Consider the following 26,911-nt stretch of genomic DNA (forward strand, 5'->3'; position numbering starts at 1 on the left):
TCATTTTCTTAAGTCACGTGGGATTTTAGTTAGAATTCCTCTTAATAAACATAGGTCGGATATGATCAGACACAGATCTGCAAAACAAATAAAGCATGGCACATATTTCCTGCTGCGTGCAGCAACAATGAAGCTGCTGATTCATTAATGGAATGAATGAATGCTTTTATTATTGTGTCATGGATACTATGCCCACCACTTATATACAGTGGGTCAGATCCAGAATGCTGCGTTTCCAAACAGCACAACAGTCTACAAATAAACAATTTCAATAATTTTCACAATGACATTTTCAGACCTTTATGTCTATAATAAAATCCAATCACAAACAAATCAAATGGTATATAAAAATGTAGAAATCAAAAAGAATACCAATTAAATACACTATATTGCCATACATGTGCAGGCTTTCGAGGCCGAGTTTGCACCTTGCACACTTCAAACTTGAACCTTTCCAATATCTGATCTGTGGCCTTCACCAGAATATTTCAAGGTTTACTTTTATGGAAATCTATCCCACTGAAATTATATTGTAGTGTGTACAATACAAAACAAAATGGGACCCACTTCCCTTCTCCCCAAACCACACAGCTCACCCAGTCTGAGCCTGCTGAGGCCCTTCAGTCACTGTGGTTCGCGTGCGACAGCGCCAACCTTTCCTCACATTCCACAATGAAAGAGTTTTGTCCCTGCTTTGTGATTTAGGTCATCACCAATTCAGTGCCTGTTGTGTGGCATTTGAAAGATGTCCAATCTCCTGGGCTGGCACAATCACGCCATGCCTGTTACCATGGAAAGCGGGGGGCAAACTAGAACCTCCTCCATGCGTGTTCCCAAAGTAAATCTCCACTTTCTGGGGGGTTGAGCTGAGGGGGTTGGGAGGTAACTTGCGGTCATCTCTCTGTGCCATGAAAGGTGCTAGAGGTCCACGCTCTGCACACCCACAAATTAACCCTCTCCTCTCCCTCTGCACGTTTTATTCAGCGAGGTAATACACCGGTGGGTAATATGGTCTCAGAGTGTACCAGCGCTCTGTGCTGTGTAATTGATAAAGCTACTCTACTCGGGCTTGATATCTAAAGAGGTTAATTCAGCTGACTCCTCCCAGCTTTGCCATTTATCGTATTAATAATCACACCACTTGAGCTTCGTCTTAAAAGAGGGAGGGTTGCTCGAGAGCACCGGAAAACCGCAAGGAGCTGTCTCCGTTACGCGTGGTGCTGAAAGTGGCACTGGCCGCATCATGTGGTCGGTCTTCTTTGTCTTTCTGTCTTATCTGGACAGAAACTTTGTCAAAGGCGACTTCCTGAGCCGAGCTTTGGACGCAGAGAAGGAGAGCAAAGAGATGTTCTCCATGCTCAACGGCACCTTTTGCGCAAAAATGTTAACCGTGAGGGAGAGTTTCCTCTACCAGGTGTCAGACGGAGCCGAGATGGTGCGCTCCGTCGTCAGCCCCGCCGGGAAACTCGTGAACTGCTCTGTCACAATGAACCAGATGCAGGTGAAGTCGTTCATGCATGAGTGCAGGTTGGGACTGAAAGAACAGAGAGCCGGGCAGCAGCTGGAGACGCGCTTTGCGCGCATGGATGAAGCCAAACTGATGTGCCGGGAGTTTAAAGAGAGGTCGGAGCGCAGCGGCAGGGTGAAAAAGGATGAGAGTGATGACTCTGCGCTGCAGGACAAGGTTTTAAAAAGATCCAAGAGAGGTTTCACTTATCCTGGGACCCTGTGGTGTGGAGCTGGAAACATGGCTGATCATTATGACCAGCTGGGTGGGTTACATGAATTTAATCTCTTCAAGCAAATTAAGTTAATTATGTGTGTGTGTGTGTGTTTTATATAGATGTGTGATACTAATTCTGACCTCCTTGTTGCAGGAGACTTTGAAGAGACGGACAGCTGCTGCCGCACCCATGACCACTGCCCTCACGTCATCCATGCCTTCTCCTCTAAATATGGCTACACTAATTTCAAGTGGCACTCCATCTGTCATTGTGACTGTGATAATGCGTGAGTAAAACACCTATGTATGAGACAGAAATATCTTTTGCTTAAAAATGAGGAATGTTAATTGGACCACTGTGATGCTTGTCAACAACCACATGTGTTTAGGACACTCTTTTGAAATGCATGTGGAACAATAACAACATTATGATGGATTTTCCTTGAAAATAAATGAACAATGTGCATCAGCCTTTTAAAGAGTCAGCCTCAGGTGGTTAAAAACACAGGGATTATAAAGAAATGCACCAGAATGAATTACAGGTGGAAATAAATGTGGTGAACTTCAGTTATAAACAGCTATTTAAATGTTACTTTCTGGAACTCATAAAAATTGGGTGAAACTTTGCAATGACAATCAACTTTAGGCAAAGAATAATTAACATGATTTCAAAATGCAACAGAATTCACTAAAGAACACATAACTTTAGATAACTTCACATAAAATAAGTCACCAGTTAATTATTGTGTTGCTGCTGGTTTGACCAAAGAAATAAATTAAAGGAATTAAATACATTTATAGCATTAATTGATGCAGATAAGGCACAAATTGGTGCATAAACATTCACCAGAATACAAGAAAATAAAGTGAGTGATGTTCAAATTTTTCTAACAGAGGACCCTCAACAATTTCATATTTGCCCCGCCCAATGTTGAAACAAAACCTATTCCCTAGGTGAAAACAGGGATTATTGCAGAAGTGGAGTCACAGCAACAAGTCAAACACAGCAAAGTCAGTTATTCTGCTATTATAGGGTCAAACTGTGTTGCCATCTCTTTTTGCATTTAATTGATTCCCGAAAGACAAAACTAAAATTAAGGCTGGATTTCGTTCTCTCTGCAGGTTGAAAGATTGTCTGAGGAAAGTCAACGACACATCTTCCAGGGTAGTTGGTCAGGCTTTCTTCAATGTCATTGGTGTGCCTTGCTTTGAGTTAGCCTATGAAGATCAGTGTGCAGAGCGGCACTGGTATGGCATGTAAGTATCAGTTAACTTGGGTGTTAAACTTTGATTTGCAACATCCTGAGCTGGATTACTTTATAAAGTCACCACACACATTTTCCCTTTTTTTGTTTTCCCTTGTAGGTGTAAACGGTATGAGAAGTTTCCAGTTGCTGTGCTGAAAGAGGCGGTCCCATATGACTTTGGTGGCATTGATGTCATCGATGTGCTGACAGTGCGTCCTCCCAAAGCCAAAGATTTGAAGAAAAGCAAAAAAGAAGAAAAACCAGAGAGCACAACACAGTCAACAATGTCAGGCCCTGAAGAGCCTTCACTTGGAAACGTTGTCACCGCTGCAGAGGACTTCATCAAGGTCCTCGCTACCGTCTCCACCTCTCAGAGCTCCACCACTGACTCTGATAAAAGTGAGACTCAAAGCTCAGAGAAGAAGAAGAAGAAGAACACAGGGAGGAAGAAGGAAACCACCAAAAAGCGAAAAGGAAAAGGAAAAGGAAAAGGAAAGGGGAGGAGGAGAAAGCAGAAAGCAGAGGAGGGAGCTACAGTTTTGCCTTCTTCAGCAGAAGAAGTCGTCAGTCTGAGTAATTCCATCAGTGAGGCAGACAAACATGAGCAGTCAGGTAGAAACACAAACAGAGTTGGTGACAGTGAATATGAGCTCGAACGAAAAGAGCCCTTCAATGACGTCATGAAAGATGAACCAGCGATGGATAAGGAGACTGTTTCCATTTCGTCATCTACGACAGTCCAGAGGAAACCAGCAGAGGCCGCAGAAGAGGTCACTCTTTCTACGCCAGCAAGCATCAATCCACACAGAGCTAACACCACAAAGCTCAGAAAGGGTAAGAGAAAGAAAAGCAAGCATTTCCCTCACCCTTCTTCTGAAGACTTTGTAACAAACACAACAGACAACTTCAGAGCCATTTCTGTCCCCACCATCATTACCATAACCCCAACCACACAGCTCGAGCAGCAGGGCTTTGTTGTCAGCACTGCCAGTGCCCCAATTGTAATCCCCAAAGTCAAAAGGAACAGGTCAAAGGAGAGAGGAGACAGAGGGGGCAGAAAAAAAAGGAGGAAACTCAGCTCGGCTTCACCCTTTGAGGCCGCTGCCCATGAAAATTCCTCCGCAGCCAATCTGAAAGTGATCCCTCCCTCCGGGGCTCCCACCATGCCGTCAGTGCCCACCACAGAGACACAGGTTTCACACAGGATAGACGTCTATGGAGGGAAATCGACCATCCAAGTTTCGGCTCTGAACTCCTCTGTTAGTGTTCTGAAAAGACAAAAGTCGAAAGGACCGAGAAGCAGGAGGAGGAAAACAGTTTTGCCTCTTTTGTCAAGTGAAAGTCTACCTATTCTTGAAACTCCAGAGACAGGTGATCCACTGGGCAGCCCTATGACCACTGCTGCACTTAGCAGGCCTATGGAAGAAACAGAAACTCACAGTGAATGGAGGCTTTTTACCACTATCACCATGGCCCCTTTTATCAATACAAAGCCACACAGACAGACACACAGACAGCAGAGGAAACCAAAAAAGAAAGCCATGGCTGCTGCTTTCAGTGAGGGAGTTTCAATCCCTAAACAAACTGAACAAACACCAATGACTTTTACAACCACACCACCCAAAGCTGCCACCACTGAAGAGCTCAATCTACAGAGATCTGAAAACCTCCATGTGACCACCTCTGCAACTCCGGTCATGAGTCCAATTCAGTTATCTATTGAGAGAGCAAAAGCACAATTCACCATAAAGAAGAGGAGGAAAGCAGCACGGTCTGCAATGAACCATGTGATGCAACAAGATCGCAGAATAAGTTAAAAAAAAAAAAAAAACACTTGCTGGTTAGCTCACTTCGCTCAGATAAACTTAAATGCTACATCACTATATTTACAGTATAATCTTTTCTGGCTCAGAAGTTAAATCACAGAAATGGACAGAAACCATATTTGATTGTTATGTGAGAATCAGTTCATGTAATACTGTTTTCTGCATGTCTACAATAAAATTTCCAAATGATTCTATGAATGTATCTGACACTGTTTATATCTGCTGATGAAATAAAGTAACATATTTGTCATTTTGAGAGATTTGCTTATGAATTTTCTCACTGAGAGTTTAACTTTCCTGTACAGTGAGGATAAAGCTAACACCAGCAGCTGCTTAAACCCGCAACACTTTGCTTTGTGCATACATTAAACTAGAGCTGATGTGTTAAAGGAATACTTCACCCACAAATTTACCATGTAAATCAGGTAGTCATGCCATGTTACCTTGGATTTGTGAAGAAACTTTTTTTCTCGCAGGCCTCCAAAGAAAATGGTGAACATATTAATTCAGTAGCTGTTTGGGGACCACAGTTAATGACAGCAAAAATATAATAAAACATCAATTTACAAACCCTCACACAACTCGTGCAGTATAATCCAAGTCTCATTTATACAGTCATCTGCTCAGCACTTCCCTTACATGCACTTTTGCTAAAAAAAAAAAACTCTAAAAAAAAAAAAATTGGCATGGCTTTGAAGAGAGCATCGATAAGTTTCACTATCAGTCCATATATAATTAGCAAAAACGCTTGAGTTTGGGAAGTACAGAGCATACAACTGGATAAATGAGACTACACTGAACGAGTTGTGAGAGTTTGTAAACGTATGTTTTGATATAGTCTTGCTGTTGTTAAGGACGGACCCCAGACAATCAAAAAAAAAAAAAAAAAAATTTCACTGTTTTTTGGGGGAGGCATGCAAGAAAAACAAAGTTGCCTTCACAAATTGAAGGTAACATGGGGTGTATAATTGATTTACATATGATCATTTTGTGGGTGAAGTGTTCCTTTAATCTGTGAGCTTTAGAGGTGCTGGTGGGTAGATATTGTTGCCTTTGGACAGAGCCAGGCCACAGCTGTTTCCACCTGTTTCCAGTCTTCTATTGTAGCTTGATTAGATTTTTTTTGACTAACTCTCTTCAAGAAAGTTAATAACTGTATATTCCGTAATGTCTAACAGTCCCTTAAAACTTTGAAGTGAAATGAAATGGTTCAGATAAAGCATGACAACACGCTAGTTTGCTCGACAGATAAAACTCTAAATGACCTTTTTAAGATCATTTTGTGTGCCAGTTCCCTTGATATCTCAGCTGGAAATATTTAATCAAGGGGAGAAAATTGGAAAACTCAGAGGCTTAATGCTAACCTGCTTAACCTGATCTTAATTTTTTGTGAACCTTTCTTTTCATACAGCGAGCACAGAAACCATGCCAAGAAAACCCTGCAAGGTTATGTACTGTACTCTTTTTGTTCAGAGGGGACTTTGGCCTTATAGCTGACCACCTGTGTGGTATAACGCAGGGTCACATTCTCCGCACAGATTAGGTGCTCACTTTGCACTTTAACCTCTCAGCACTTAGGGTTTGTAACACCCTGTGCAGAGGCTGAAATCCCTCCAGGTCAGCTGATTCTCTCATGCTTGCGTAAGATGAATTTGTCTGGATGAGTTTGAAAAGAGTGTGATATCCAAATTAGGTCTCCATCACATCAAACACCCAAAAAGTTAAATGCACTATTAAGAAAATAATTCCAGATGTACAGGGCAGAATCAGATGATCGTGTGCGAATCTTGAAAAAGTGGGAACAATGCAACAATGCAGACTTTCATGCTGCGGCTCAAGTTTCCAGCTTTTTTGGAAGACACCCAAGCATTCAAAGGAGCTTGGCATTCAGACACAATCATAAGCTGAAATGGCAGAACGACTAACACAGTTGGAGCTGTGCTAAACCATTTCTCACAGTGAGGGAAGAAAAGCAGCAGGAATTTCATCTGCAAGTTTAATATGTTTGGGGTTTTATTTATGCTTTAAGTTTATGAACACATCATCTGCATACAAATTGAAACTCTCGGTTGGGATTTTAAAACTTAAACGACAAGATGCTCTGCAAAGACACCCAATAAAAAGAATAGTATTCCACACAGGTATTGATTATTATGTATACCCTAATGCTCACATATACAACTTTCATTTAAGTAAGAAATGAAACACTGAACAAATGTGTCTCCAAACCTAGCCTAATTTTTTTTAGTAAGGAGTTACAGCTTAGGAGTGAGTTAGGAAAGTTCTCAGAGCACCTCTGAGCAAGGAAGGGAATGAAACTTCAACCTTAGTGAGGAGGTGTGGTTGACCCTGTTGCTCGGTGTGATGCATTCTTTTAATGGATGTGATTGGTTGTCAGAGACACGCCCTTTATTGAGCCTGCAAGGTGTGGACACCCAGAGGAAATGACATGAGCTGTATCACAATATGAGACTACAAGTGTTGTCATTGTGTGATGGAAGGTTGAGGCAGACCCAAGTCATCACTGCTGCACTTTTCCAGTTTTCCAAATATCTTAGTGTTGTGATCATTTTCTTTCTGGAGTTATAGCTTTATTGTGCTGGGTGGGAAATGTATATGTATATTCCTAATGAGATCAACCACAAACATTATACCTGCATAATCTTATCTGTAGCATGTCATTTACTCACTGTCAACCAGCGTTTGGAGAATATTTCTGTGACTTCTTTGTGTTTCTGCCATTTTCTCCTCCGATTAAGAAACTCTTAGTCCTACAGTTTCTGTTTTTTTTTTAACCATAGGAGCTCTCTTAAGGGCTAAGATGCTTTGTGAATAACTTTTATCTTTACCAGAGCCTAGTCTTTACTTAAAGAGAAAATTCTCAGAAAACGTCATAATTCTAAGAATTTTCTTGGAAATTTGTGACTAGAAGCAGCTCATACGAGGAAGCTTTATGGGTATGACCCCAGCTTTATACGAGGATAAAGAATGATTAGCACACTTACAGAGGTCAACACACACACACACACACACACACACACACAGGCTAGTGCTTGTACACAATGTTTCATAAAGTGAAGGATTGTATTTATTATTGTCATTTGATCCATTATTATGAAAATATTGATTACAGCTGCTTTAAAGACTTGGGATATATGAAGAGGCCTGCCTGTTAAGTGCCTTAACAATAGAAATTAAGACCTGAGGCACTGAGAGGCAGTGAAAAGATATCAGCACAGCGCGATGTAGGAATGAAACGGTTACCGATTTTACGATAAACCACCATAAAATTCTGGACGATTAAGATTACCGTTTCAAAATTTTCATGACAACGAAGATTGAAAAACTCACAGTAAATACTGACCAGCATTAACTAAAACACAATGGTAGGCAGTGACGGCCCTCTGGAGATTTTTGAGCCTTATTTTTTACAGAGCAGCCAAACCCAGTGACACTACTGGCCCCTTGTCTTCATTTACAGTGACACTCGAACACACATTTCAAAGACAGGCTGCTTATGCAGCGTGTGTATCAATACTTGTTGAAAAATTTCAGCATATTTTACGATAATGCAATAATCCTGATAACTGTAACCATTTTTCTCACAATTTGCTCACTAGCAGTAGCATTTAGGACAAGTTGCAGAGGGACACAGAAGACTGGCTGGATAGCTTTCTCCAGATCATGGACTTAAAAGAAGGACTTGATTTTGGGTATTATCCTCAGCTGAAAGAAATCTTCCATTAATATTTAAAGACAGTTGTTTAAGTGCAGTACAGTCTTTCTGGAAGCTATGATATAACTTTCTGTGACAGGAAGAGGTGCAGTAGTTGGGTTTTGATGCCCTGTGGTTGATAGACAGTACGAGTAGCTTGTTTATAAAATGAAATCATTGAATTCTACTGTAAAGCTGAAATGTGCACCTGATGCCTCCTGCGCACCGCATTGGTTGGATGCCCACTGGGCAGAGGTCGTGTTAGGGTTTTGACCCCAGCCCATTACTGTGGAGATGGCTTTGAAACATGGGAGAGATGTGATGGGAGGCAAGCTCTGGTCAGGCAAAGAGAGATACACAATCCGTAGTATGAGCGATAATGAGGGGACAAAGCACACTGTGGCTTCCTGAATCCAATAATCCATTATATTCACCAACACAGAGGAGGATTTATTGATTGAGAGAAACTGAAGTGTGGTGGTTAAATTGGCTGGTGTGGCACTGATGGATGAGGAGAGGGATGTTGTGCTTCTGATCCAATGAGATCGTTCATCACATACAGATGGTCCTGCTTCTTCAGTTTGACTTATAGTTTATGTAGAACACAGTAAATGCACAGTACAGTAAGAACAGTTATTCAAGCATGTATAGCATGACAAAATGCAGGACAAAAAATGCTTCACATTCACAAAAAAGACATTTTAAAAAAGCATTGATATAAATGTTTAATATATATAACGGAAACGGAATCTAACGGAAAAATCTTTATTTTGAGGATATTATGACGACATATCTGAAGGTTGAAATGACAGCAATCTGGATCCAGCATATCTATACCTGCTCATTGTGTTGTGGAATTTATGCAACTTAAAGGGACAGTTCACCCCATAATTAAAAAATATGTATCTTTCCTCTTACCTGCAGTGCTTTTAATTAATTTAGGTTGTTTTGGTGTGAGTTGCTGAGTGTTAGAGATATTGGCCGTAGAGTTGTCTACCTTCTCTTGACTATAATGAAACTGGATGGCACTCGGCTTGTGGTACACAAAGCACTGAAAAATTACATTTAATAAACTCAACAGCAATGTATATTTATAGAAATCATAACCCGGTTACTCAAGGATAATCCATAAACCTGGTTGTGAGCAGTTTCATGTAGGAACTATTTTCTCTCTACCAAACCAGTGCCATCTATTTCCATTATAGTACAGGATAGGAAGGCTAATATCTCCAACACTGGACAACTCACACCACAATAATCTAGATTGATTAATAGGACTATAAGTGAGGGAAAAATATGCATATTTGATTTGAGGGTGAATGCACCTTTTAATTAAGTATTTTGTTTTAAAAAAAATATTGTAATCACAAAATTTCTAATTGTTGGAATCCAAAATAATAAAGATCTCATTCAAAACTTTTACAACACAATACTATTTTTTTTAATTTATTCTTCTGGCGGGCAGTGATGGTGAAGACTAGCCCCATTTCTCTGACCTACATTTTCTGTTTGGGTGCAAGGAACTTCAGCCTGGTCACAAAACAGTGAGCCAAGTGCTGTGCCAACATTTGTGTACGTATACAAATGTAGGCTCTGAGTTAATGAATGTTCATTAACATCAGAAAGACGGTGGGTGGTTGGCAGTCACCATCTAACTTTGGCTTTCTCCGGACTGGAAGCTGAGCGAGAACCCTGGCAGCTCTCCACAGGCAAAAACTCACAAAGAGATGAAAGTTGGTTTGTCTTTCAGCCGGACAGACTGAGATATTTCGGTGTGGACCAAAGGGTTGGACTGACAGATGCTGCTAGCATGGCTAAAAATGATCACATTATCTGTGAACAAATTCTTGCATCTTCGCACATCATTATCTTCTCCTTTCACCAGTTGATATCGTGGAAGAAGAGGCTGATCACTTCATGTTGGAGACTGTAGAGAGAATTAAGGAGACATTTAAGCAACAAGCAAAACATTGTTCGAGTTTAATGCTTTTCTGCAGCCTTCTCAATGTGGTAAAATGTATGTCTGGGTTCATATTTTTTTTTTTCCTCTCTCTTTGCTTCTTTGAAAAGAAATATTTTTTCCCCCTATTTTCTCCATCTTCTTCTCTCTTCTTCAAAAAATAATAAGATAAAATAAAACAGAATGAAATGAAATAAGATAAAATAAAATAAAATAAAACAAAATAAGATAAAATAATATGAAATAAAATAAGATAAAAGAACATAAAATAGAATAAGATAAAACAAAACAAAAATAAGATAAAATAAAATTAAATAACATAAAATGGAATAAGGTAAAATTAAATAACATTATTGCTGATTTTTCTATGTTCGTATGAGTTGAAGAAGCTAGAAACTTTTAACCTCATCAGAAAGGTTTTGGTTGTCCTGGAGGTTCAGTTCAAGCTTTACTGGCACATGTGGATACAACAGACGGGGGAGGTGTTACAGCTGAGAGAAGCAGAACAGGCAGGGAGGACCCAAATACAGGAGAGCTGGCAGGAGGATTCAGCAAAGATACTTTATCTGAAGAAAACCAGCTTACAGGTAGGAGATGCATACCAGACAGGCAGGCAGGAGCAATCAGCAGATCAAACCAAGAACGCAGGGAAACCACAAGAAACATGAGTCAGCGATCTGACAACAAGCTGGTGACAGCTGCAGGTATGAAGAGGGTGATGAGGTAATTGGGAAGGGATGTGTGAGTGAGGAGGGAAACCCAGCTGACTGCAAATAGGGCCAAGAAGAAGTCTGGGGACAAATGGCATGTCTGGGAAAGTAAAGCAAAGTCCATGTAAATACAAAGAAAAGAAGTGATGATATATACACCAAATGAAACGATTTTACTGTCCTACTTCTAAAGACACATATAACCAGAATGTATTCCCCCTAAATAAATACATTCATATCAGACAAAACCAGTGGAAGCTTTTTGCCCACTTTCATTGTCTTTATCTTCAATCTCAGCATTTCACTTTCAATGCAGATGTTTTTTTTAATTTTATCTATTTAATTTTTGCCGCACAGGCTTTGATATATGAGTCTAACAGATTTTTGCTTGCCACCAAAAATATGAGCGCCCACCATGAGATCAGTATCTGGAGGCATGTAATAATATTGTGCTTGTGACCTCTAGTGGGCAAAGCCTGAAGGGATGTTCATCAAGTTATGTTGCTCAGTGGAAATCCATACTCGCACTGCATGTCTGTGAAAAATAAATTGTTTGGTATAACTTTGCTGATCGATTTTTAAAAAAAATACTGCTGGAGAATTTAATCGGTTCATTGCAAGGCAGTATAAAACAACTCGTTATTTGATTTCTAGGGTGTTTACTTGATATTTTTTCTGATGTAGGTTAAACCTGCCCATTTAAAAGCAGCCCAGAACTTGTTGTTAAAACTCATGTTCTTACTCCTAACAAATAACTATCTTACTGGTAGAGAACTTGAAGAGTGTCTTCAGGCATCTTACTTCAATTATTTGTTGCTTTAAGGCCCAAATTACTGAAAGTAATAAGATGACTTACTGTATGGAATAACACTCTAAACATGCTTGCTGTAAATGTGTACTGGTTCCTCTCAAGCTCCTCAGCAAAGTGATCCAGTTCCAGGTCTTTGTGTTGCTCCAACGATTACATGTTGGGATCTTCCACCAACTCAGTGCACTTCAAAGCATCAACAACCATCTTGTGCACCCACTCGCAGATCTGTGGGTGAACCATCCAGATCCTCTATGTAGGAGTCAGCACTATAATTTCAGACAGTGACAACCCACCACACAATGGCCATGATGCAAATAAATCATGCACACTAAAAGTGAGTCATGTGATGATTAAAATCCAAAGTCAGTGATGTTTCTCACCTCAAAGGGCCCAGAATTTTCAAAAGGTTTTTCATAGTCTGACCTCAGTTATCTTGTGCATGTCCCAGGTCTCTTTTTTAGCATCTTCAGCTAGTCACAGTCTCTTAAATCGCCTGTGCATCATGGAAAGATATCCTGCTTAAAACCACATGTATCCGTGTATCTCAGAAGACCATCAAAGCATATATTCTTAAAACATGAGCCTCACATTAAGGTGTCTTTGTGGAATCACTCTCCTGTACCACCAACATATTTATTAACATCCTAATGCTGCATTGATACTAAATATAGAACAGTGCACCAGCATCAGCACTCAAGTCTATCTGTCATCTGGTGGAAGAAGTACTGAGATATTTAACTCAAGTAAAAGCAGCGACACTACTGTAAAAAAACATAACTCCATTACAAGTAAAAGTCACACATTCAAACTTTTATTCAAGTAGAAGTACAGACCTGTTTCTGCAAAATGTATTTAAAGTGCCAAAAGCATACTACATGTTACTGGATTTTTATTATTGATGCATTAACATTAAAAAGCATTTCAATGGAAGTAGATTTTCTATAACAAAGCTTCACAACTACTTTGTGTTTTATATGTAAATCCTGATCTGAAATGTAACTAGTAACAAAAGCTGCTAAATAAATGTAGTGAAGTAAAACGGGACAATAATTCTGTCTAAAATGTAGTGGAGTATGAGTATAATGTAGCATAAAATCTATATAGTCAAGTAAAGTACAAATACCGTAAATATGCACTTTAAGTACAGTAGCTAAGTAGATCTGAATGATTTAGGTCAGATTTAATAGATTTACTGCATCATCGGTTTGTGAAGCTTTTTTTATTTTAAGTTTCAATTATTAACATGCAGTAGAAAAGAGCCCTGCAGGTAATCTATGTTAGCAAATGTGAAAAATGGATAAAGTCTTGCTAGACGAAAGTACAATACTCACGCTACAATGATCAGTGCATTATAATGATAGTAACACCCAACCTTATGCCTATAACTGAAGGGAAGTACCTTATGTAGAGGAGAGATAATGTAATGAACAGAATGATGAATGATAGATGTACTAAATGTTTAATGATGGTGAATGAATGCAGAAATGGATTTGATATATTACTAATATCTTTTGGAAATTTCACCATTACTTCTTGGATATTTTATGAATAACTAACAGATATTTTACTTTTTTTTTTTTTTTTGGAAATTTGAATATTAGCTTTTGGATATTTTATTAATATTTTCAAGATAATTTGCTAATAATTTGCTAATTAATTAATTAATTAATTTTACAAAATGTTGTTGGATATTTTGCAAATTTTTACCTAAACTATTTAGTAGGAGAAATTTGAACGATATAAAAAAAATATATAATTTAAGATATTTGGGTATTTTTTTTTAGTTCACATTGCATGTTTGTTTATCACCCTTTGACAAAGACATTTTGAAAATGTTTTTGTAGTGAACCAAGTAGATTAAAGTGTCAGTACATTAAATCAGCCGTCTCATGTTGCAGTACTACGACACCTGCTCCACAGGTCACATCTGAACGACCCCAATCTAAAACTAAAGAGATATAAAGGTTATCTCAGTATGTGTCCATGATATGGCAACAGTGAACAAGCAAAGGTTGAACATGTGTGATAAGTCACAATAGAAAGCACATGAAATGACATACCTGCACATGGGGAGGGGCACTTAGGACATATGTCACAGCATTTGCAACATCTATTGCTTCCATAGCCTGTAAGATAAGTGAAAGGTGAAATAATACGTACTGCTTAAATGGTTCAGATACTTTTTCTATTCTTGTGTGAATGTAGGAATAATATTTTACCCTAAATTTAGTGTATACAGCAGCAACTTTGTCAGCATTGTCACTGTAGAGATGTGGACCAAATTCTGTCTCCACCAAACCAGGAGAAATACACTGCAAAAAGAGTGGATCATATCAGACATGAGCAAACTTTATGAAATATTGTGCACTTATAACGGGCATTAATGGCGTTAATGATGCTGTGGTAGATTTTAGATTTATCTTTAGACATGTTCACTGTTTGAGGAAGCACAATGCAGAGTTGCAGGTGTGTAAATGTGGAGGGTAACAAGTATTTTTAGTATCTCTTACTGTGGCTCTGATGTGGGTGTTTGCTTCACGCAGCTCCTGTCTCAGACCCTCCGTCAGAGCCGTCACAGCAAATTTGGTAGAGCTGTAGAAATGTAAATCAGTACTGGGGACAACACAATGTCTGCTCATGCTGCAACAGAAGAAGATATATGAGATGCAGGAAGAATTAACCAGCACCAGCATTTATTGATATGATCTCAGTCTCTAGTAATCCTAAAAATGTAAGTTTGACTGATTTATTCTAGAAAATTATCATTTAAAGTGACAGTTAACCCCAAAATCAAAAATACATACAGCCCCTCCAAAACTATTGGAATGCAAGGCCATGTCCTCTGTTTTTTGTTGTACACTGAAGACATTTGAGTTTCAGATCAAAAGATTAATGTAAGACAAGAGTTCAGAAATACAGCTTTTATCCTTCCTCTCCTGGTATTTAAATCTAGATATGTTCAGAATGAATTCAGAAGCCACTTTACAGAGAAATGCATCCAAACTAATCTGGAGGAACTTTCTCATGTAGCAAGACAATGATCGAGAACACAGTGCCAACACAACAGAAGACTTATCAGGATGAAAAAGTGAAAGGTGTAGACTGGCCATGTCAATCACCAGACCTTAACCCTGTGAACCCTGAGCAAATCAGCTTGAATTTCTTTTAAAAACATGGGACGAAAACAATGAGCAACGGAAGAAGAAACGACCCAAAAATTAGCAAAAAAAAAATTAGTAAAAAGAGAAAATTAAAAACAAGAAAAATAGCTTTAAAAAGGAAGAAAATAAAAACCAAACAAACAAGGAAATGACATAGAAAGAGTGCTAAAAAATTATAGTAATTCTGCAACATAATTTTAAAATGTAAAAATATTAATTATTATAAATATTTTTCCCCTAGCTTTTTTTTTATTTTTTCCCTATTTTCAAAAAAAATATTTTCTGAATCTATTTTTTTCTATTTCCATGTTCTTTTTTGTTTTTTGTTTTTTTTACAATTTGTGGGACATTTCTTACTAAGTTACTCATTGCCTTTTTTTCCCATGGTTTCAAAAGAAATCACACCAATTTGCTCAGGTTTCAAAGGTTAAAATACCTGAAAGGTGCCTGAAAGCAGCACAGGAAAAGTGATGTCGCTCCAGGTTTCAAAGGGTTAACCCAACAGCGCATGCTCTTCACCTCCTGAAGAAGAGACTGAAGGGAGAAACCCAACAAAACAAACAACTGAAAGAGGCTGTGGTAAAAGCCTGGAAAAGCATCACAAATGAAGAATGCTAGTTTGGTGATGCTTGATGCAGTTATTGCTAGCAAGGCTTATGCAACCACATACTTAATGTTTGTGTACTCTGAGTTAATTTAAGACTATCTGTTCCAATACTTTTGCTCACTTAAAAATTTGGTGAATTCAAACAAAAGGTACTATGCACTGAGTTGTTTAACACATCTAGATGTAAATGCCAGGAAATAAAAGCTGAATTTCTGAACTCTTGCCTCACATTCACCTTTTGATCTGGAACTCAAATGTGTTCTGTGTACAACAAGAACAGCTCTACTTTGGGTGATCCATTATTTTACTTATCAGGATAAGATGATAAAATACTCAGCTCTATTGAGTAAAATATTAATATTAATTATAATATATTAATTAAACACGACTGTACTTCACAAAAAACTGTACCTGTTTAAGTTTATGATGTGCCCATCATCAACATTTCTTTCTTTCATTGACTCATACGCTTCACAGGTGCATATACACTATGCAAGAGCGTTCACCTGCAAGACACCAAGAAGGAAAGCAACAAGTTAAGACATCAGTACCTTCCAGTTAATGGCCTCTAGTCTGACGGTGGAGAACAGCTGGCAACAGAAATTCCATTCATAAACAGAAAGGTAACTCAATCATTCACATACACAAGAAAACTGCTTTTTAGCCACTTTGAAAATTATAAATGATTCAGCCAAAAGGTGTAGGAGACATTTCCCTGTTTACAGGTGATATTGAACTCAGTGGCAACCTGTTCCGCCTCTCGCCCAGTGTCAGCTGGGATAGGCTCAGGTTACGGAAACGAATGAATGAACTCAATGTTTTGTTTTCGATTTGCTGAATGTTTTCTTTGTGTGCAATCTGGTTTGCTTAGAGGTCACTGTATCTGAAAAAGTGAAGCTTTACTGATCTATAATATTGTCATGTTTCACTATTTTTGACTTGTCATGGTGGGAAAAAAACCCAAAGATGTAACTAATAACTTTAACATTGGCTCTGTTCAGTTCTATTCAAATGTCCCAGTGAGGCATGACAGAGACATTATGACCAATACCAGAACCCTGAAACTGAGGCAGCTAAATTTTGTACTATAGCCAGCGTTGTTGATGCACACATCCACCCCCTTGTGCTGCGCCTTGATGGCAGTCAACATGGACAGAATCTCTTCCTTGTTGTTCAAGTCACACTTGAAAGGCACCAAAACACCACTGTGGCATGCACTTTGACACTAAGCTGCCAGTTTCTGAAATGGAAAACAAATAAAGTTGTCAGACAAGCAGCTTTACAGTCACATCAGTTGATTACACAATCCATCTCATGTGTCCTTCAATGGTTTATTTTGACATGAACACAATTACTGTAGATCTAGATTTAGGGAAAACCTGGCTTTACATCTAATGCAACTGCAAGAAAAGTATTTAGATGAATACATAATCACCTTTTGAGATTTCAGGGGCTCCAGAGACTTATATAGGCTAAAGTTTATCATAGAGCCTTTTGAGAGAGAGAGAGAGAGAGAGAGAGAGAGAGTTTTGCAGCCAACAAAGATACATTTTACAAGTTTTAATTAGTTAAACTACTTTGAGAAAGACATCGAAACAACAGGTGCATTTATCAACAGTCACTAAACAGACGTTTAGCTAGACAAGTTAAACTTAACTTCACACTGGTTTGTATTTCTCCCACGACCTCAGGGTGCAGAAAAGTCTGCACTATGATGTTCAGAACAAACCTGTATATTTTCGAAGTCCCTGGCACAGCCCATTACCTTCATGCCGTACCAGACCAGCTCCTTCGCTATGGCCGCCCCGATCCCGACCGAAGCTCCGGTCACCAGAGCCACTCTGCCCCTCCAGCGGTTCATCACAGTCCACACACCGGTTACTTACTGAGGGTACAGAAGCTTCATGTTAAACGAGGAGAGAGACACCGAGTTTGGCAACAGAGACAGAGGCTTTCCTAAACTCCTACAGTGGGGGGCTCCTGAAGGCAGCACAGCGGAAGTGGTTTACTTCCGCTCATCATAGACATTTATGCCGCTCATGCTTATTACGTCATTGTGCTGCATTCAGGTAAAATGCGCACTGTAGGATTCCATGTGGTGTCTCTTAAATAAACCCCTCACAGTGCTACAGTTACGATTTTATTCCATTAATATTCTATATTTTCATGTTTGTTTGTTTTTTATTACATTTGATTTACATTATTGTTGTGCCCTCCCTGTGATTCTACTCGTGCGTTTCAACATTATACTTGCACTTACCTTTATTCTGCATGTACAGCAGCCTACATACTTTTTGTACCTCTATTTAATTTTACTTCGTCTGTATATTTTATTTTAGCATGTATTAAAATATAGTATATAGGCCTTTACAGTTTACTATGTATGTATTCATTTTACTTTGTATACTGGGCATCTTTGGCACACACACACACACACACACACACACACACACACACACACACACAATCCTTCTAGATGACTATCTTTTTTAAAATCATTGCTTATTTTATCATACACTCACAATACACCTATGTTTCATGATGAAACAGATATTTTTTAATGTAAACGTCTCCATATGTATGTATATGTGTTTGTTGAACATCTGTATTATGTTTGTATGTTTTTGCCACTGTTTTCTTTTCGTTCTTTGTCTTGTGCAACTGTGGCACATGAATAACCTACACTTCTGTCCATCTCCCATAACAGAAATGATTTAATTCAAACTAACAAAATATGATACGTAAAGGGCAACAAGCATTTTAATATCCAGCCCTTGTGACAGATTTGTCATATCTAAGCAGTAATACAAATCATCCATTCATTATATATCTTCACTTAAGATAAAGATTCAAGTGGGAAAGGCATTTTTTTCTTAACATAATTTGATAGTGAGTTCCTCAGCTGGTTAGGCTCTGTAGATAAATATTTAAGGGACTAATTTAAGCATGCAGATCTTATGAAACACATCATTACACGGAGGAATATGATGTATATAAGTGCCATATTAGTGAAAATGTTCTACTTTTAGCAGTATGCAGTCATACAAGTGCTAATATTTGTGCTACCATAAAATAATGTCAATAATAATATAGAGATGCAGACACAGAACACATTGCATGTTAAATAACTATATGTAATCTAATATAAATAGATATTAAAAAGTAAAAATAGCAATACCAAAAAAAACAGCAGTGCATGTGGCCTTGCAGTATTACTTGTACAAGAAGTAGCAGTAATAAGTAATTAAAGATGAATTATCATCTGTCATTTACCCATAACTTTATCTCCTAGAAAACATTACAGTAATAGTTTACCCAAAAATGGCATTTTGCTATAAGTCATGCAGTGTTACCTTGATTTATTTTTCTCACATGGCTCCAAGGAAAATATATTGATTTAATGATTGATTGGAGACTGTGTTTAACAACAGCAAAACTACATCAAAACATCCATCTATAAAATCTCTGGCAACTCATGCAGTACAATCCAAGTCTCATTTAGGCTTAGTACTTACCAATTACTTCTTTTTTGTTTTGGGTGAAGTATTCCTTTAAGTAAAGAAAATCCATGTTGCACCTAAATAAGTTCACCATATCTAATCAGGTGAGATTTTTCTGACAAATCTAAACTTCATCTTGCAAGCTGTGAGTTTTCAGGCCAAACCCTTGTGAATAAAGGTCCATTCACTATCGTATGGATATCCGTCTTCAGATATCAGTGTTTGCTGTGTATCAGCGGTCATAGAGAAATCAGGAGTCATAAAAACTAAAGCATGCGGCATGGGCGGGATTTATAGGTTGATAGGTGGGTCTACCTGTCTTATAAGAGGCTGGTTGAGCTCTGTTTCTGGCATCATCCTTCACAACCCTCAATTTTATTCAGGCACACTCTGACAGCTACAGTACAGTCACAATGTTGCTTGCGCCTGTGTTATTTTTGTTTGCTTCTCCCATGATGATTGTCTCAGGGGCAGGTATGTTGTCTAAGGAAGAAAAACAAATTAATTGATTTAGTATTTTAAAAATGTATTCAGTGTGCAGAGGCTTTTTTTGGTGGCATTTTGTTTGCTAAAAAGTTGTATGATATGAAATACTGATGTTTGGGCTTTTTATTTACAAATGAGAAATTTCAAACACATATTTTCTCTTAGTTTGCTCTACAGAGTATTCTGCAACTGCAGGTTTGGGTTTGTTCTTGCTGTTTTTATTTTCAATTATGACTTATTTCAAACCTGTTCTTGTAGATTGGTGCTACCAGTCCCAAGTTACATGTAGTCACGCCTGCACAGGTAAACCTCAAGATAAGCTGCTGACCATAATATTTTTAAACAAAAGAAGAAAACATACAGTAGTTAAGTTACTTTTTTCACCCTCCTGCAGGTCCAGTGGTATGGGAAGTGGTTTCACAGCAGTGCAATGGCAGACATCAGTCTCCAGTTAACATTGTTACAAGGAGAACCAAACCAGATGAACGTCTCACTCCTTTTGAGTTCATTGGCTATCAAGAGGCTTTTCATGGACGCCTCCTAAACACCGGCCACACAGGTACGTCTTTGTAATAAATGTAGTATCATTTACAGAAGAAAATTTGGTAAAAGGACAATAAGTCAACTAATGATTTTAAATCAGCTGTAAAATTGTCATAAGGCAGTTACCTTAGCCATAAACCACTGAAATAATAATCTTATATGGTGCACAAGGCAGCAAAAAGGATAATAATATGATAATGGTATAATAAACTAGAATTCCCGCCTCACAGTTGTATGCCACCGCAAACCAGTCAAGTTGCAGTTACAGTTTACGTCCATTTCTGTCCAGACTCATATGTAGCCATGACAGTAGACTATGCTTCAGATATGGATGTTGGTGTAAAGTAGTTACATCTTCTGAAACATGGATGCTTCACACACATCTTAAACATGGCAGCACAGAAGGTCTATACAATCTGCACAGTTTCAAGATCAGTGTCACCAATTCAGTATCTGATCGAATGTCTCTCCTTCTGTTCTTGAGTTATGATGTTGAATAATGGCCAGAAAATTATTTTTGCAGAACATTATGATGTCACAGTGAAGCTGACCTTTGATCTTTTGGATATAAAATTTCTTAAAAATGTCATTCAGCATGTCTAACTTCATTATTTCATTCTATTAGACATTGGTGTGAAATTTTGTCATAATTAGCATATAAATTCTTGAGTTATGGACAAGAACAGGTTATGTGAGGTCACAGTGACTTTGACCTTTGACCATAAAAATCTAAACAGTTCATCACTGAGTCCAAGTGGGCGTTTGTGACAAATTTGAAGAAATTCCCTCAAGGCAATTTTGAAATACAGTCTGAATACACACTGAATACTGAAGCATAAAGATGAACAAAATATGAAACGTGCAAAGAAGATACTTGAGCCTGAAGAAGCTGCAAAACAAACACATTGATAATCTTCTAAATTGTGAACTTTAGCTTTTCAAAAAAGGCTCTTTGTAATCATTACCAGAGGCATCTGTTTTATTTGACTGAATTTTGAAATGGTGACTCAAATTATTTTTCTAGTTCAACTGAATTTGCCCTCCGGTATAAGGATCAAAGGAGGAAGGTTGGCTGAACCATACAAGGCACTTCAGCTTCACCTGCACTGGGGCGAAAATGGAGGACCGGGGTCAGAACACACCCTTGATGGAGAACAGTTTCCAATGGAGGTAAGAAATATAGGGATGGAAGTGTGTTACTTGCAGCACTTGTGATAAGACCATTTTGTGTTCTGTATTTAAATAAATGAACTATTGAATTATTTTATGCCACCTACAGATGCATATTGTACACATAAAAGAAGACTACGACTCTTTGTCCCAGGCTGTAAGAGACCGCACAGGCGTGGCTGTTCTTGGATTTTTCTTTAAGGTGATTTTATTTGATTATTTCGCAACAAAAAGTAGAGATCAGCTTAAAATTGAAGTCTGTTGTGAGTAAGATGAAAATCAGGACAATGTATCTTGTGATGGACAAGCATCATTCTTTTGAAAATGTAGTCAAGGTGCAAACACGTCATGTCATAGATCTGATACCCAGGTTTGATACGCACAACATTTTATAATTGGACTTGATCAACTGGCAGCAGTCGTTTGCACTTTTTAAAGCTGTTGCATATCTGGAACAGGGGAGTAGGTCTTACTTACACTCATGATGGAAAGATGGCGAATTATGAGTATGATGATGCTAATGTGGTAAATTAGATCTAAAAAAGAGCTCAGGACTCTTAAGATTCAACTTTGATGAATGTGGAAAAAAAATGTTTTAAAAAAGGCCCAAGAATCATGCCTTGAGGTACACCAAAAATATTTAAGCTCCAGAAACATTTTAGAAGTAGAAAATTGCACTCAGTAGGGTGCAGTTCTCCACCACCGAGCTGGTTGCAATCACTCTAGACAATTCTTGTAATTTTAGCAGAGGTGTTTCAGAAGCTAAAAAAACATACACATCCTATTTTTGCTGGTAATGCAATTTGTTTCACAGAGCAGACGGAGTTAACCTACTAACAAGCGCTGTATGTGAAATATAGATACAACATAATTATGAAGACTTAATGTATTCTAAATAAACGCAAGCAGCAATTTTCAATCTATGTCATTCTTAGCTGGACTTTGAACAGTATTGTGTTTGTCTGTAGGTGACAGCACAACAAAATAGAAAATAACAATAAATACAAAACAGACAAAGACAAGGAAACATTTAACTGTCTATTTAGTCACTTATGATAGAAGCACAAATATCAAAGAAAATGACCAAATCAAAACCCAAAATCAGGCACGCAAAGCAATCTGCATCTGCCCCTGGTGTGGTATGACGCCGTGCAGCAGACGGAACAAAACAAGGTCGCAGCAGGACCCCAGGAAGTGCACCAGGCTTTGAAGCTAGTAGTGGCATGCATGTGCATAAAAAATATGCGGCTGACTGGTTCAGTAGTTTGTGAGATTACCTGTGCGTAGACCGATGGAAACACACTCTAGCACCAGTCACACTCACTCACTCACTCACTCAGACACACGACCAAACACATGATTGCTTCTAGGCTTGCGCCCAGCGGAGATAACAAAGCGTTCACGAGAATCTGCAGTCACCAGTTGATAAGAAACTTTACAAGGGACAGTTTTAAGGGCAAAAAATAATTGGCATCTGTTTGAAGCAAATCACAAGGAGTATGTTGTCCCAACTTACGCAAAAATATGACTGCTGCAGCTTCTTGTGTAACTTCTAACATTTCATTCTGTCATTCCAGGAGTCCAAGTCTGCAAATAAGAAATTTGATCCACTTCTTAATGCCCTGAAATACATCACACGACCCAGTAAGTCATAGGTTATCTACTGACATGGAAAAATAAGATAACAGTGCTGTATTATCTTCCAGCAGCATTGTCTATAGTGCCCTAAATGTACTGCTGATTGTTACAGCATCAGACTAAAGTGCGATTGTCATTAGATAACACAGTGTCACAAAACACTTTCATCTAACACCTCAACAATAAATCGATTAAAACAATAACGCTGTCGCCTTGAACCTATTTATTGTCCAATATTGAATTTATAGCTAACTTTATTGTTGTGTTAATATTTTATAAAACCAGCCAACAGCACGATACTGAAGGGTGTGTCCCTGGAAATGTTGATTCCTCCCCAGAAGAATATGAACAAGTACTTTCGCTATGACGGCTCCCTCACTACACCCAACTGTGCTGAAGCTGTCGTCTGGAGCTTGTTTGAAGACACCATTCCTCTTAGCAGGAAGCAGGTAATTATTTTCACAGTGTGATATATCCTGCCCAGAGGAGAAAAGAAACCGATCACATTCACTGAAATACTGGTGTCGGACAGCTGTTGCCTACTTTACAATGGCAGAGTCAGGTCCTACATTCAACATGACATAAACTCATTATATTCCTGTGGTTGAGTAAAAATCTTCCACAAATTATGAACTTTTCAGGAAGCACAAAAATCCTGGTTTCATTGTCATTGTTTTAGAAACTTATCTCAGCATGTAGGCTAATCCTTCAGCTGATCTCAAAGCATCAATATCCCCACCACATAGAGCTGATATGATGAATGTGTTAGCAAACAGTTCAATACACCAGCACATACTGAGCGTCATTAGCCTTCATTTGGAGCTGTGTGTGGCAACCCAGTCAATGTAAAGGTCCAGACACACCAGACTGACATGAAAAAAACTAGGGACAATGAAGGCCAACTGCTGCATTAGCTTACATCGCTGTGTCTCAGCCAAAAAGTTGCAATTGGACACACCCCAAAGACCACAGCCAATAGCCTAACAGCACGTATGTTCTGTGCTTACATGACAGAAAAGAGCTCCATACTAGCAGGCAGTAGTCTATATTCGTCATTACAAAAGGGAAACCCAAAGAACAACAGAATGGATTCAAGACAGTAGAATATAATTTTTTTTCTTATATCTGGCCCTCTTGACTTTAGTTGTTTGCTCTTGTGCCCCGACTTGAACTGCTAATCAGACTGAATGCATTCACCGATGGGCTCCGCTCTGTCTGATGCCAATTTAGTAACCTGAATTGCCCAAAATAAAGCCCACAAGGGCCGACTAGTGCCAATGGGACACACTGCAAAAACTAGGGTGACAGATGCGCACCAACGGCCTGACATTGACCAATGGCAAATAATCAGCTTGGTGTGTCAGGGCCCAAACTCCAACATGCTTTTAGCCTCACTATGTTTACCAGCTTGTCGCCAGCTTTGTCCATGTGCCATTTGGTGCTGAGCAGGTAGTGTAGAGAGGATTTTCAGAGTTAGAAAAATAACTTCCTGTTGCCTGATGAGAGCTGTACAAATGAATCAAAGCAGAAAAGTTGCTGTGAAACCAAAACAATGGGCTAAAAGGTGTCAAATTGCTCTGTAGAAATGAGGTTTGATTTGGGTTCAGTACTACAAGCAAATCCATTGGATTTGGTCCATTGTCAATACAGAAATGTTTATTTTCTACCTCTAACTGCATCCACCTTCTTCACCTGTTGTGATTTCATTTTTGTTACAGCTCACTGCATTCTCAAAGCTGAAGTTTTCTGATGGAAAGCAGATGGTAAAAACCTTCAGACCAGTGCAGCCCTTGAATGGACGGGAGGTATATTACTCCGGAGGCCATGTTGCTCTGGTTAACACTGTGCTAGTCATCATGTTAGTGCTGGTATCCAGTGCACTCTCCTTCCCTGCCTCTGTTCAATTAACTCAACCTCTATGAATAAATACAGCTGTCTATGTCCCCTGATGATTGTCAAATATGTGAAATATAATGTACTATATATTTAAAAGTAATAGGTGAATCTACTGTATACTGATAATCTTTCTTTCTTGATTGCTGCAGCAGCTCTGTCTTCCTGAGGGCAGTTTTTAAATTCTTTAAAAGGCGGATGAACAGGACCAGCCCCAGTTTGCAGCGCTTTTTGTTTTACTTGCATTTAATGTATACATTCCAGTTGATAATTTTACTGACCATGTTTGTGATTCTGGACAGTCTGTCTGTAGTCTTAGCCCCCCGGTGCCCATACCACGTACACGTTACTGTAAAAGTTAAAACACATCCATCAAGACTCTAAGATGTTCTTGCTTATATTGAATTAATCTAATTTCCTGATTAGATACAACCACTGCATTGCTTTTTAAAAAATGTTGTCTGTAAAACTTTCAGTGTGATCAAAAAGGTTCCTGAATATTTGAACTCCTCCATTGCTTCAACAGGCTGATCATTAATCACAACAGGTGGAGAATAACAGCAGACATTGTGTTGATTCATAATCTACTGATTTTACTGATGTAAAGACAATCTCATACTTCAAAGCATGTATGATGAGCATTTTCTCTGTATATTCCAGTTGTGTATTTCACTTTTTGACTCATGATTTCTCTCTTTTGATTTCTGGAACAAACAGCACTGAAGTTAACTGACAATACTCATCAATTGTTTTTACTCTGGAAGTTTCCAAGTACAAAACAATTTATGGACTTGGGGACTAATAGTAGATATTGTTATATTGCCTCTTGTGATATGTTATCACAATAAACAGACACAGTAATACTTCTGTGATACGATGTCCTTCCTGTCCTGCAGACATCTGTACTCTAAACTGTCCTTTCTTGAACTTCAGGGGTTCAGACTTTGGTACATGCTTTTATATATCAGTTGTGTGTAAAACATTATGCAATTGATCAATATCTAAATAAAGTCTGATTTCATCATTAATATTGTGGTGTTTTTTGGGCATGTTGTCGTCTTCAGTTACAGGGGTGTTGTTATAAAGTTGTACGTGCTGGGTTTTTTCCCCGTTTTGATGACTGTAATGCACTTCACACTGGCATTAGTCAGACTTTACCTCCACAAACATCCACTGTGTGGCAGCAGTGAACAAGTCTGACTGGCTGTTTGACCTCTGCTTACATTCAGCTCTGAGTAGCACTTACATGCTGCACATGCATTTATAAAAAATGCATGAGTATCCCTAAACATTCTATTTCTATGTTTAGGAGTCACGGGGAACGAATCCACAGCCATGATGTAATGAGAAAGTTACAACATTTGAGTGGACAGAAACAGGAATGGCGGCTTTTTGGTGTGTGCGTGTGTGTGTTTGTATGTGCACATAGTTTCGATTGATTTCATGGTTTCAAACTGCTATTCATGGCTACAGCTGTTCAAACTTTGTTCATTTTATTCCTCCTAATGAAATTCTTTGACCGTAAATAAGAAAAATAGCTTTAACTGCAGAAACAATTTCAACTAAGAGGTACATTCACAGCTCTCATCACACAGTAGAAGAGGATTGACTCTGTGTCAGCATAGGTGAAACATAATTTAATCAGCTCTAAGCAGTGACCTGGAAGGATAATGCCTCCTCGTGTCATTAGATGGTGCACTTGTTTTTGGCACTTTGACTATCTATACCACGCTAAGTACTCGAGGAGATCACTCTGGATGTAATCCCATGTTGCACAGAAATAGGTGTCTGATGCAAGGACAGTGGCGCAACAGTGCTGAGATAATCTGCAGGATGCACAGTCATGCCGGCCTGCTGCAGAGGGTCAGTTCTTGTTTTCTTTGACAAAACACATCCAGAACCATGATCACAAATACAGCAT

The 26,911-nt window shown here is 38.6% G+C and overlaps 3 protein-coding genes across 7 annotated transcripts; 2 read left to right on the forward strand and 1 right to left on the reverse strand.

The window, feature by feature from the left end:
- The first annotated feature begins 1,172 nt into the window (after positions 1-1,172).
- On the forward strand, positions 1,173-5,315 carry proca1 (protein interacting with cyclin A1). The gene is made up of 4 exons (XM_049575703.1): positions 1,173-1,772; positions 1,878-2,010; positions 2,846-2,980; positions 3,089-5,315. The coding sequence occupies exons 1-4, from the start codon at positions 1,244-1,246 to the stop codon at positions 4,785-4,787; spliced, it is 2,496 nt and encodes an 831-aa protein (XP_049431660.1). The 5' UTR covers positions 1,173-1,243; the 3' UTR covers positions 4,788-5,315.
- An 8,343-nt stretch (positions 5,316-13,658) lies between these two features.
- On the reverse strand, positions 13,659-17,741 carry LOC125888393 (dehydrogenase/reductase SDR family member 11-like). 5 transcript variants are annotated; one of them, XM_049575738.1, is made up of 6 exons: positions 17,526-17,741; positions 16,172-16,266; positions 14,503-14,632; positions 14,212-14,304; positions 14,053-14,118; positions 13,659-13,940 (listed from the first exon to the last, which is right to left on the reverse strand). In XM_049575738.1, exons 2-6 carry the CDS (start codon positions 16,216-16,218, stop codon positions 13,935-13,937), a joined length of 342 nt encoding a protein of 113 aa, XP_049431695.1. In that variant the 5' UTR covers positions 16,219-16,266; positions 17,526-17,741; the 3' UTR covers positions 13,659-13,934. The 5 variants fall into 5 exon arrangements, 4 of the variants coding, with proteins under 4 accessions (XP_049431695.1, XP_049431692.1, XP_049431691.1 ...); XM_049575735.1 differs by having other exon boundaries at positions 16,172-17,251; positions 17,490-17,741; XM_049575734.1 differs by having other exon boundaries at positions 16,172-17,000; positions 17,196-17,741.
- A 1,914-nt stretch (positions 17,742-19,655) lies between these two features.
- ca4b (carbonic anhydrase IV b) lies at positions 19,656-25,422 on the forward strand. Its single transcript, XM_049575739.1, has 8 exons — positions 19,656-19,734; positions 20,005-20,049; positions 20,141-20,305; positions 21,314-21,459; positions 21,569-21,661; positions 23,037-23,103; positions 23,383-23,546; positions 24,816-25,422. Exons 1-8 carry the CDS (start codon positions 19,674-19,676, stop codon positions 25,017-25,019), a joined length of 945 nt encoding a protein of 314 aa, XP_049431696.1. The 5' UTR covers positions 19,656-19,673; the 3' UTR covers positions 25,020-25,422.
- Positions 25,423-26,911: the final 1,489 nt, after the last annotated feature.

Source organism: Epinephelus fuscoguttatus, linkage group LG5, assembly GCF_011397635.1.
Source record: "Epinephelus fuscoguttatus linkage group LG5, E.fuscoguttatus.final_Chr_v1".
NCBI lineage: Eukaryota > Metazoa > Chordata > Actinopteri > Perciformes > Serranidae > Epinephelus > Epinephelus fuscoguttatus.

What these genes read in the sequence shown, in the direction of transcription:
- proca1 (XM_049575703.1), top strand. Translation starts at nt 1,244, where the DNA reads ATGTGGTCGGTCTTCTTTGTCTTTCTGTCTTATCTGGACAGAAACTTT. An exon ending in CATTGTGACTGTGATAATGC is followed by an intron (nt 2,011 to 2,845) that starts GTGAGTAAAACA and finishes TTCTCTCTGCAG; the next exon opens with GTTGAAAGATTGTCTGAGGA. An exon ending in GAGCGGCACTGGTATGGCAT is followed by an intron (nt 2,981 to 3,088) that starts GTAAGTATCAGT and finishes TTTCCCTTGTAG; the next exon opens with GTGTAAACGGTATGAGAAGT.
- LOC125888393 (XM_049575738.1), bottom strand. Translation starts at nt 16,218, where the DNA reads ATGAAAGAAAGAAATGTTGATGATGGGCACATCATAAACTTAAACAG. An exon ending in ACACCCACATCAGAGCCACA is followed by an intron (nt 14,305 to 14,502) that starts GTAAGAGATACT and finishes CTCTTTTTGCAG; the next exon opens with TGTATTTCTCCTGGTTTGGT. An exon ending in CTGTATACACTAAATTTAGG is followed by an intron (nt 14,119 to 14,211) that starts GTAAAATATTAT and finishes CTTATCTTACAG; the next exon opens with GCTATGGAAGCAATAGATGT.
- ca4b (XM_049575739.1), top strand. Translation starts at nt 19,674, where the DNA reads ATGTTGCTTGCGCCTGTGTTATTTTTGTTTGCTTCTCCCATGATGATT. An exon ending in ATGTAGTCACGCCTGCACAG is followed by an intron (nt 20,050 to 20,140) that starts GTAAACCTCAAG and finishes ACCCTCCTGCAG; the next exon opens with GTCCAGTGGTATGGGAAGTG. An exon ending in CCTAAACACCGGCCACACAG is followed by an intron (nt 20,306 to 21,313) that starts GTACGTCTTTGT and finishes TTATTTTTCTAG; the next exon opens with TTCAACTGAATTTGCCCTCC.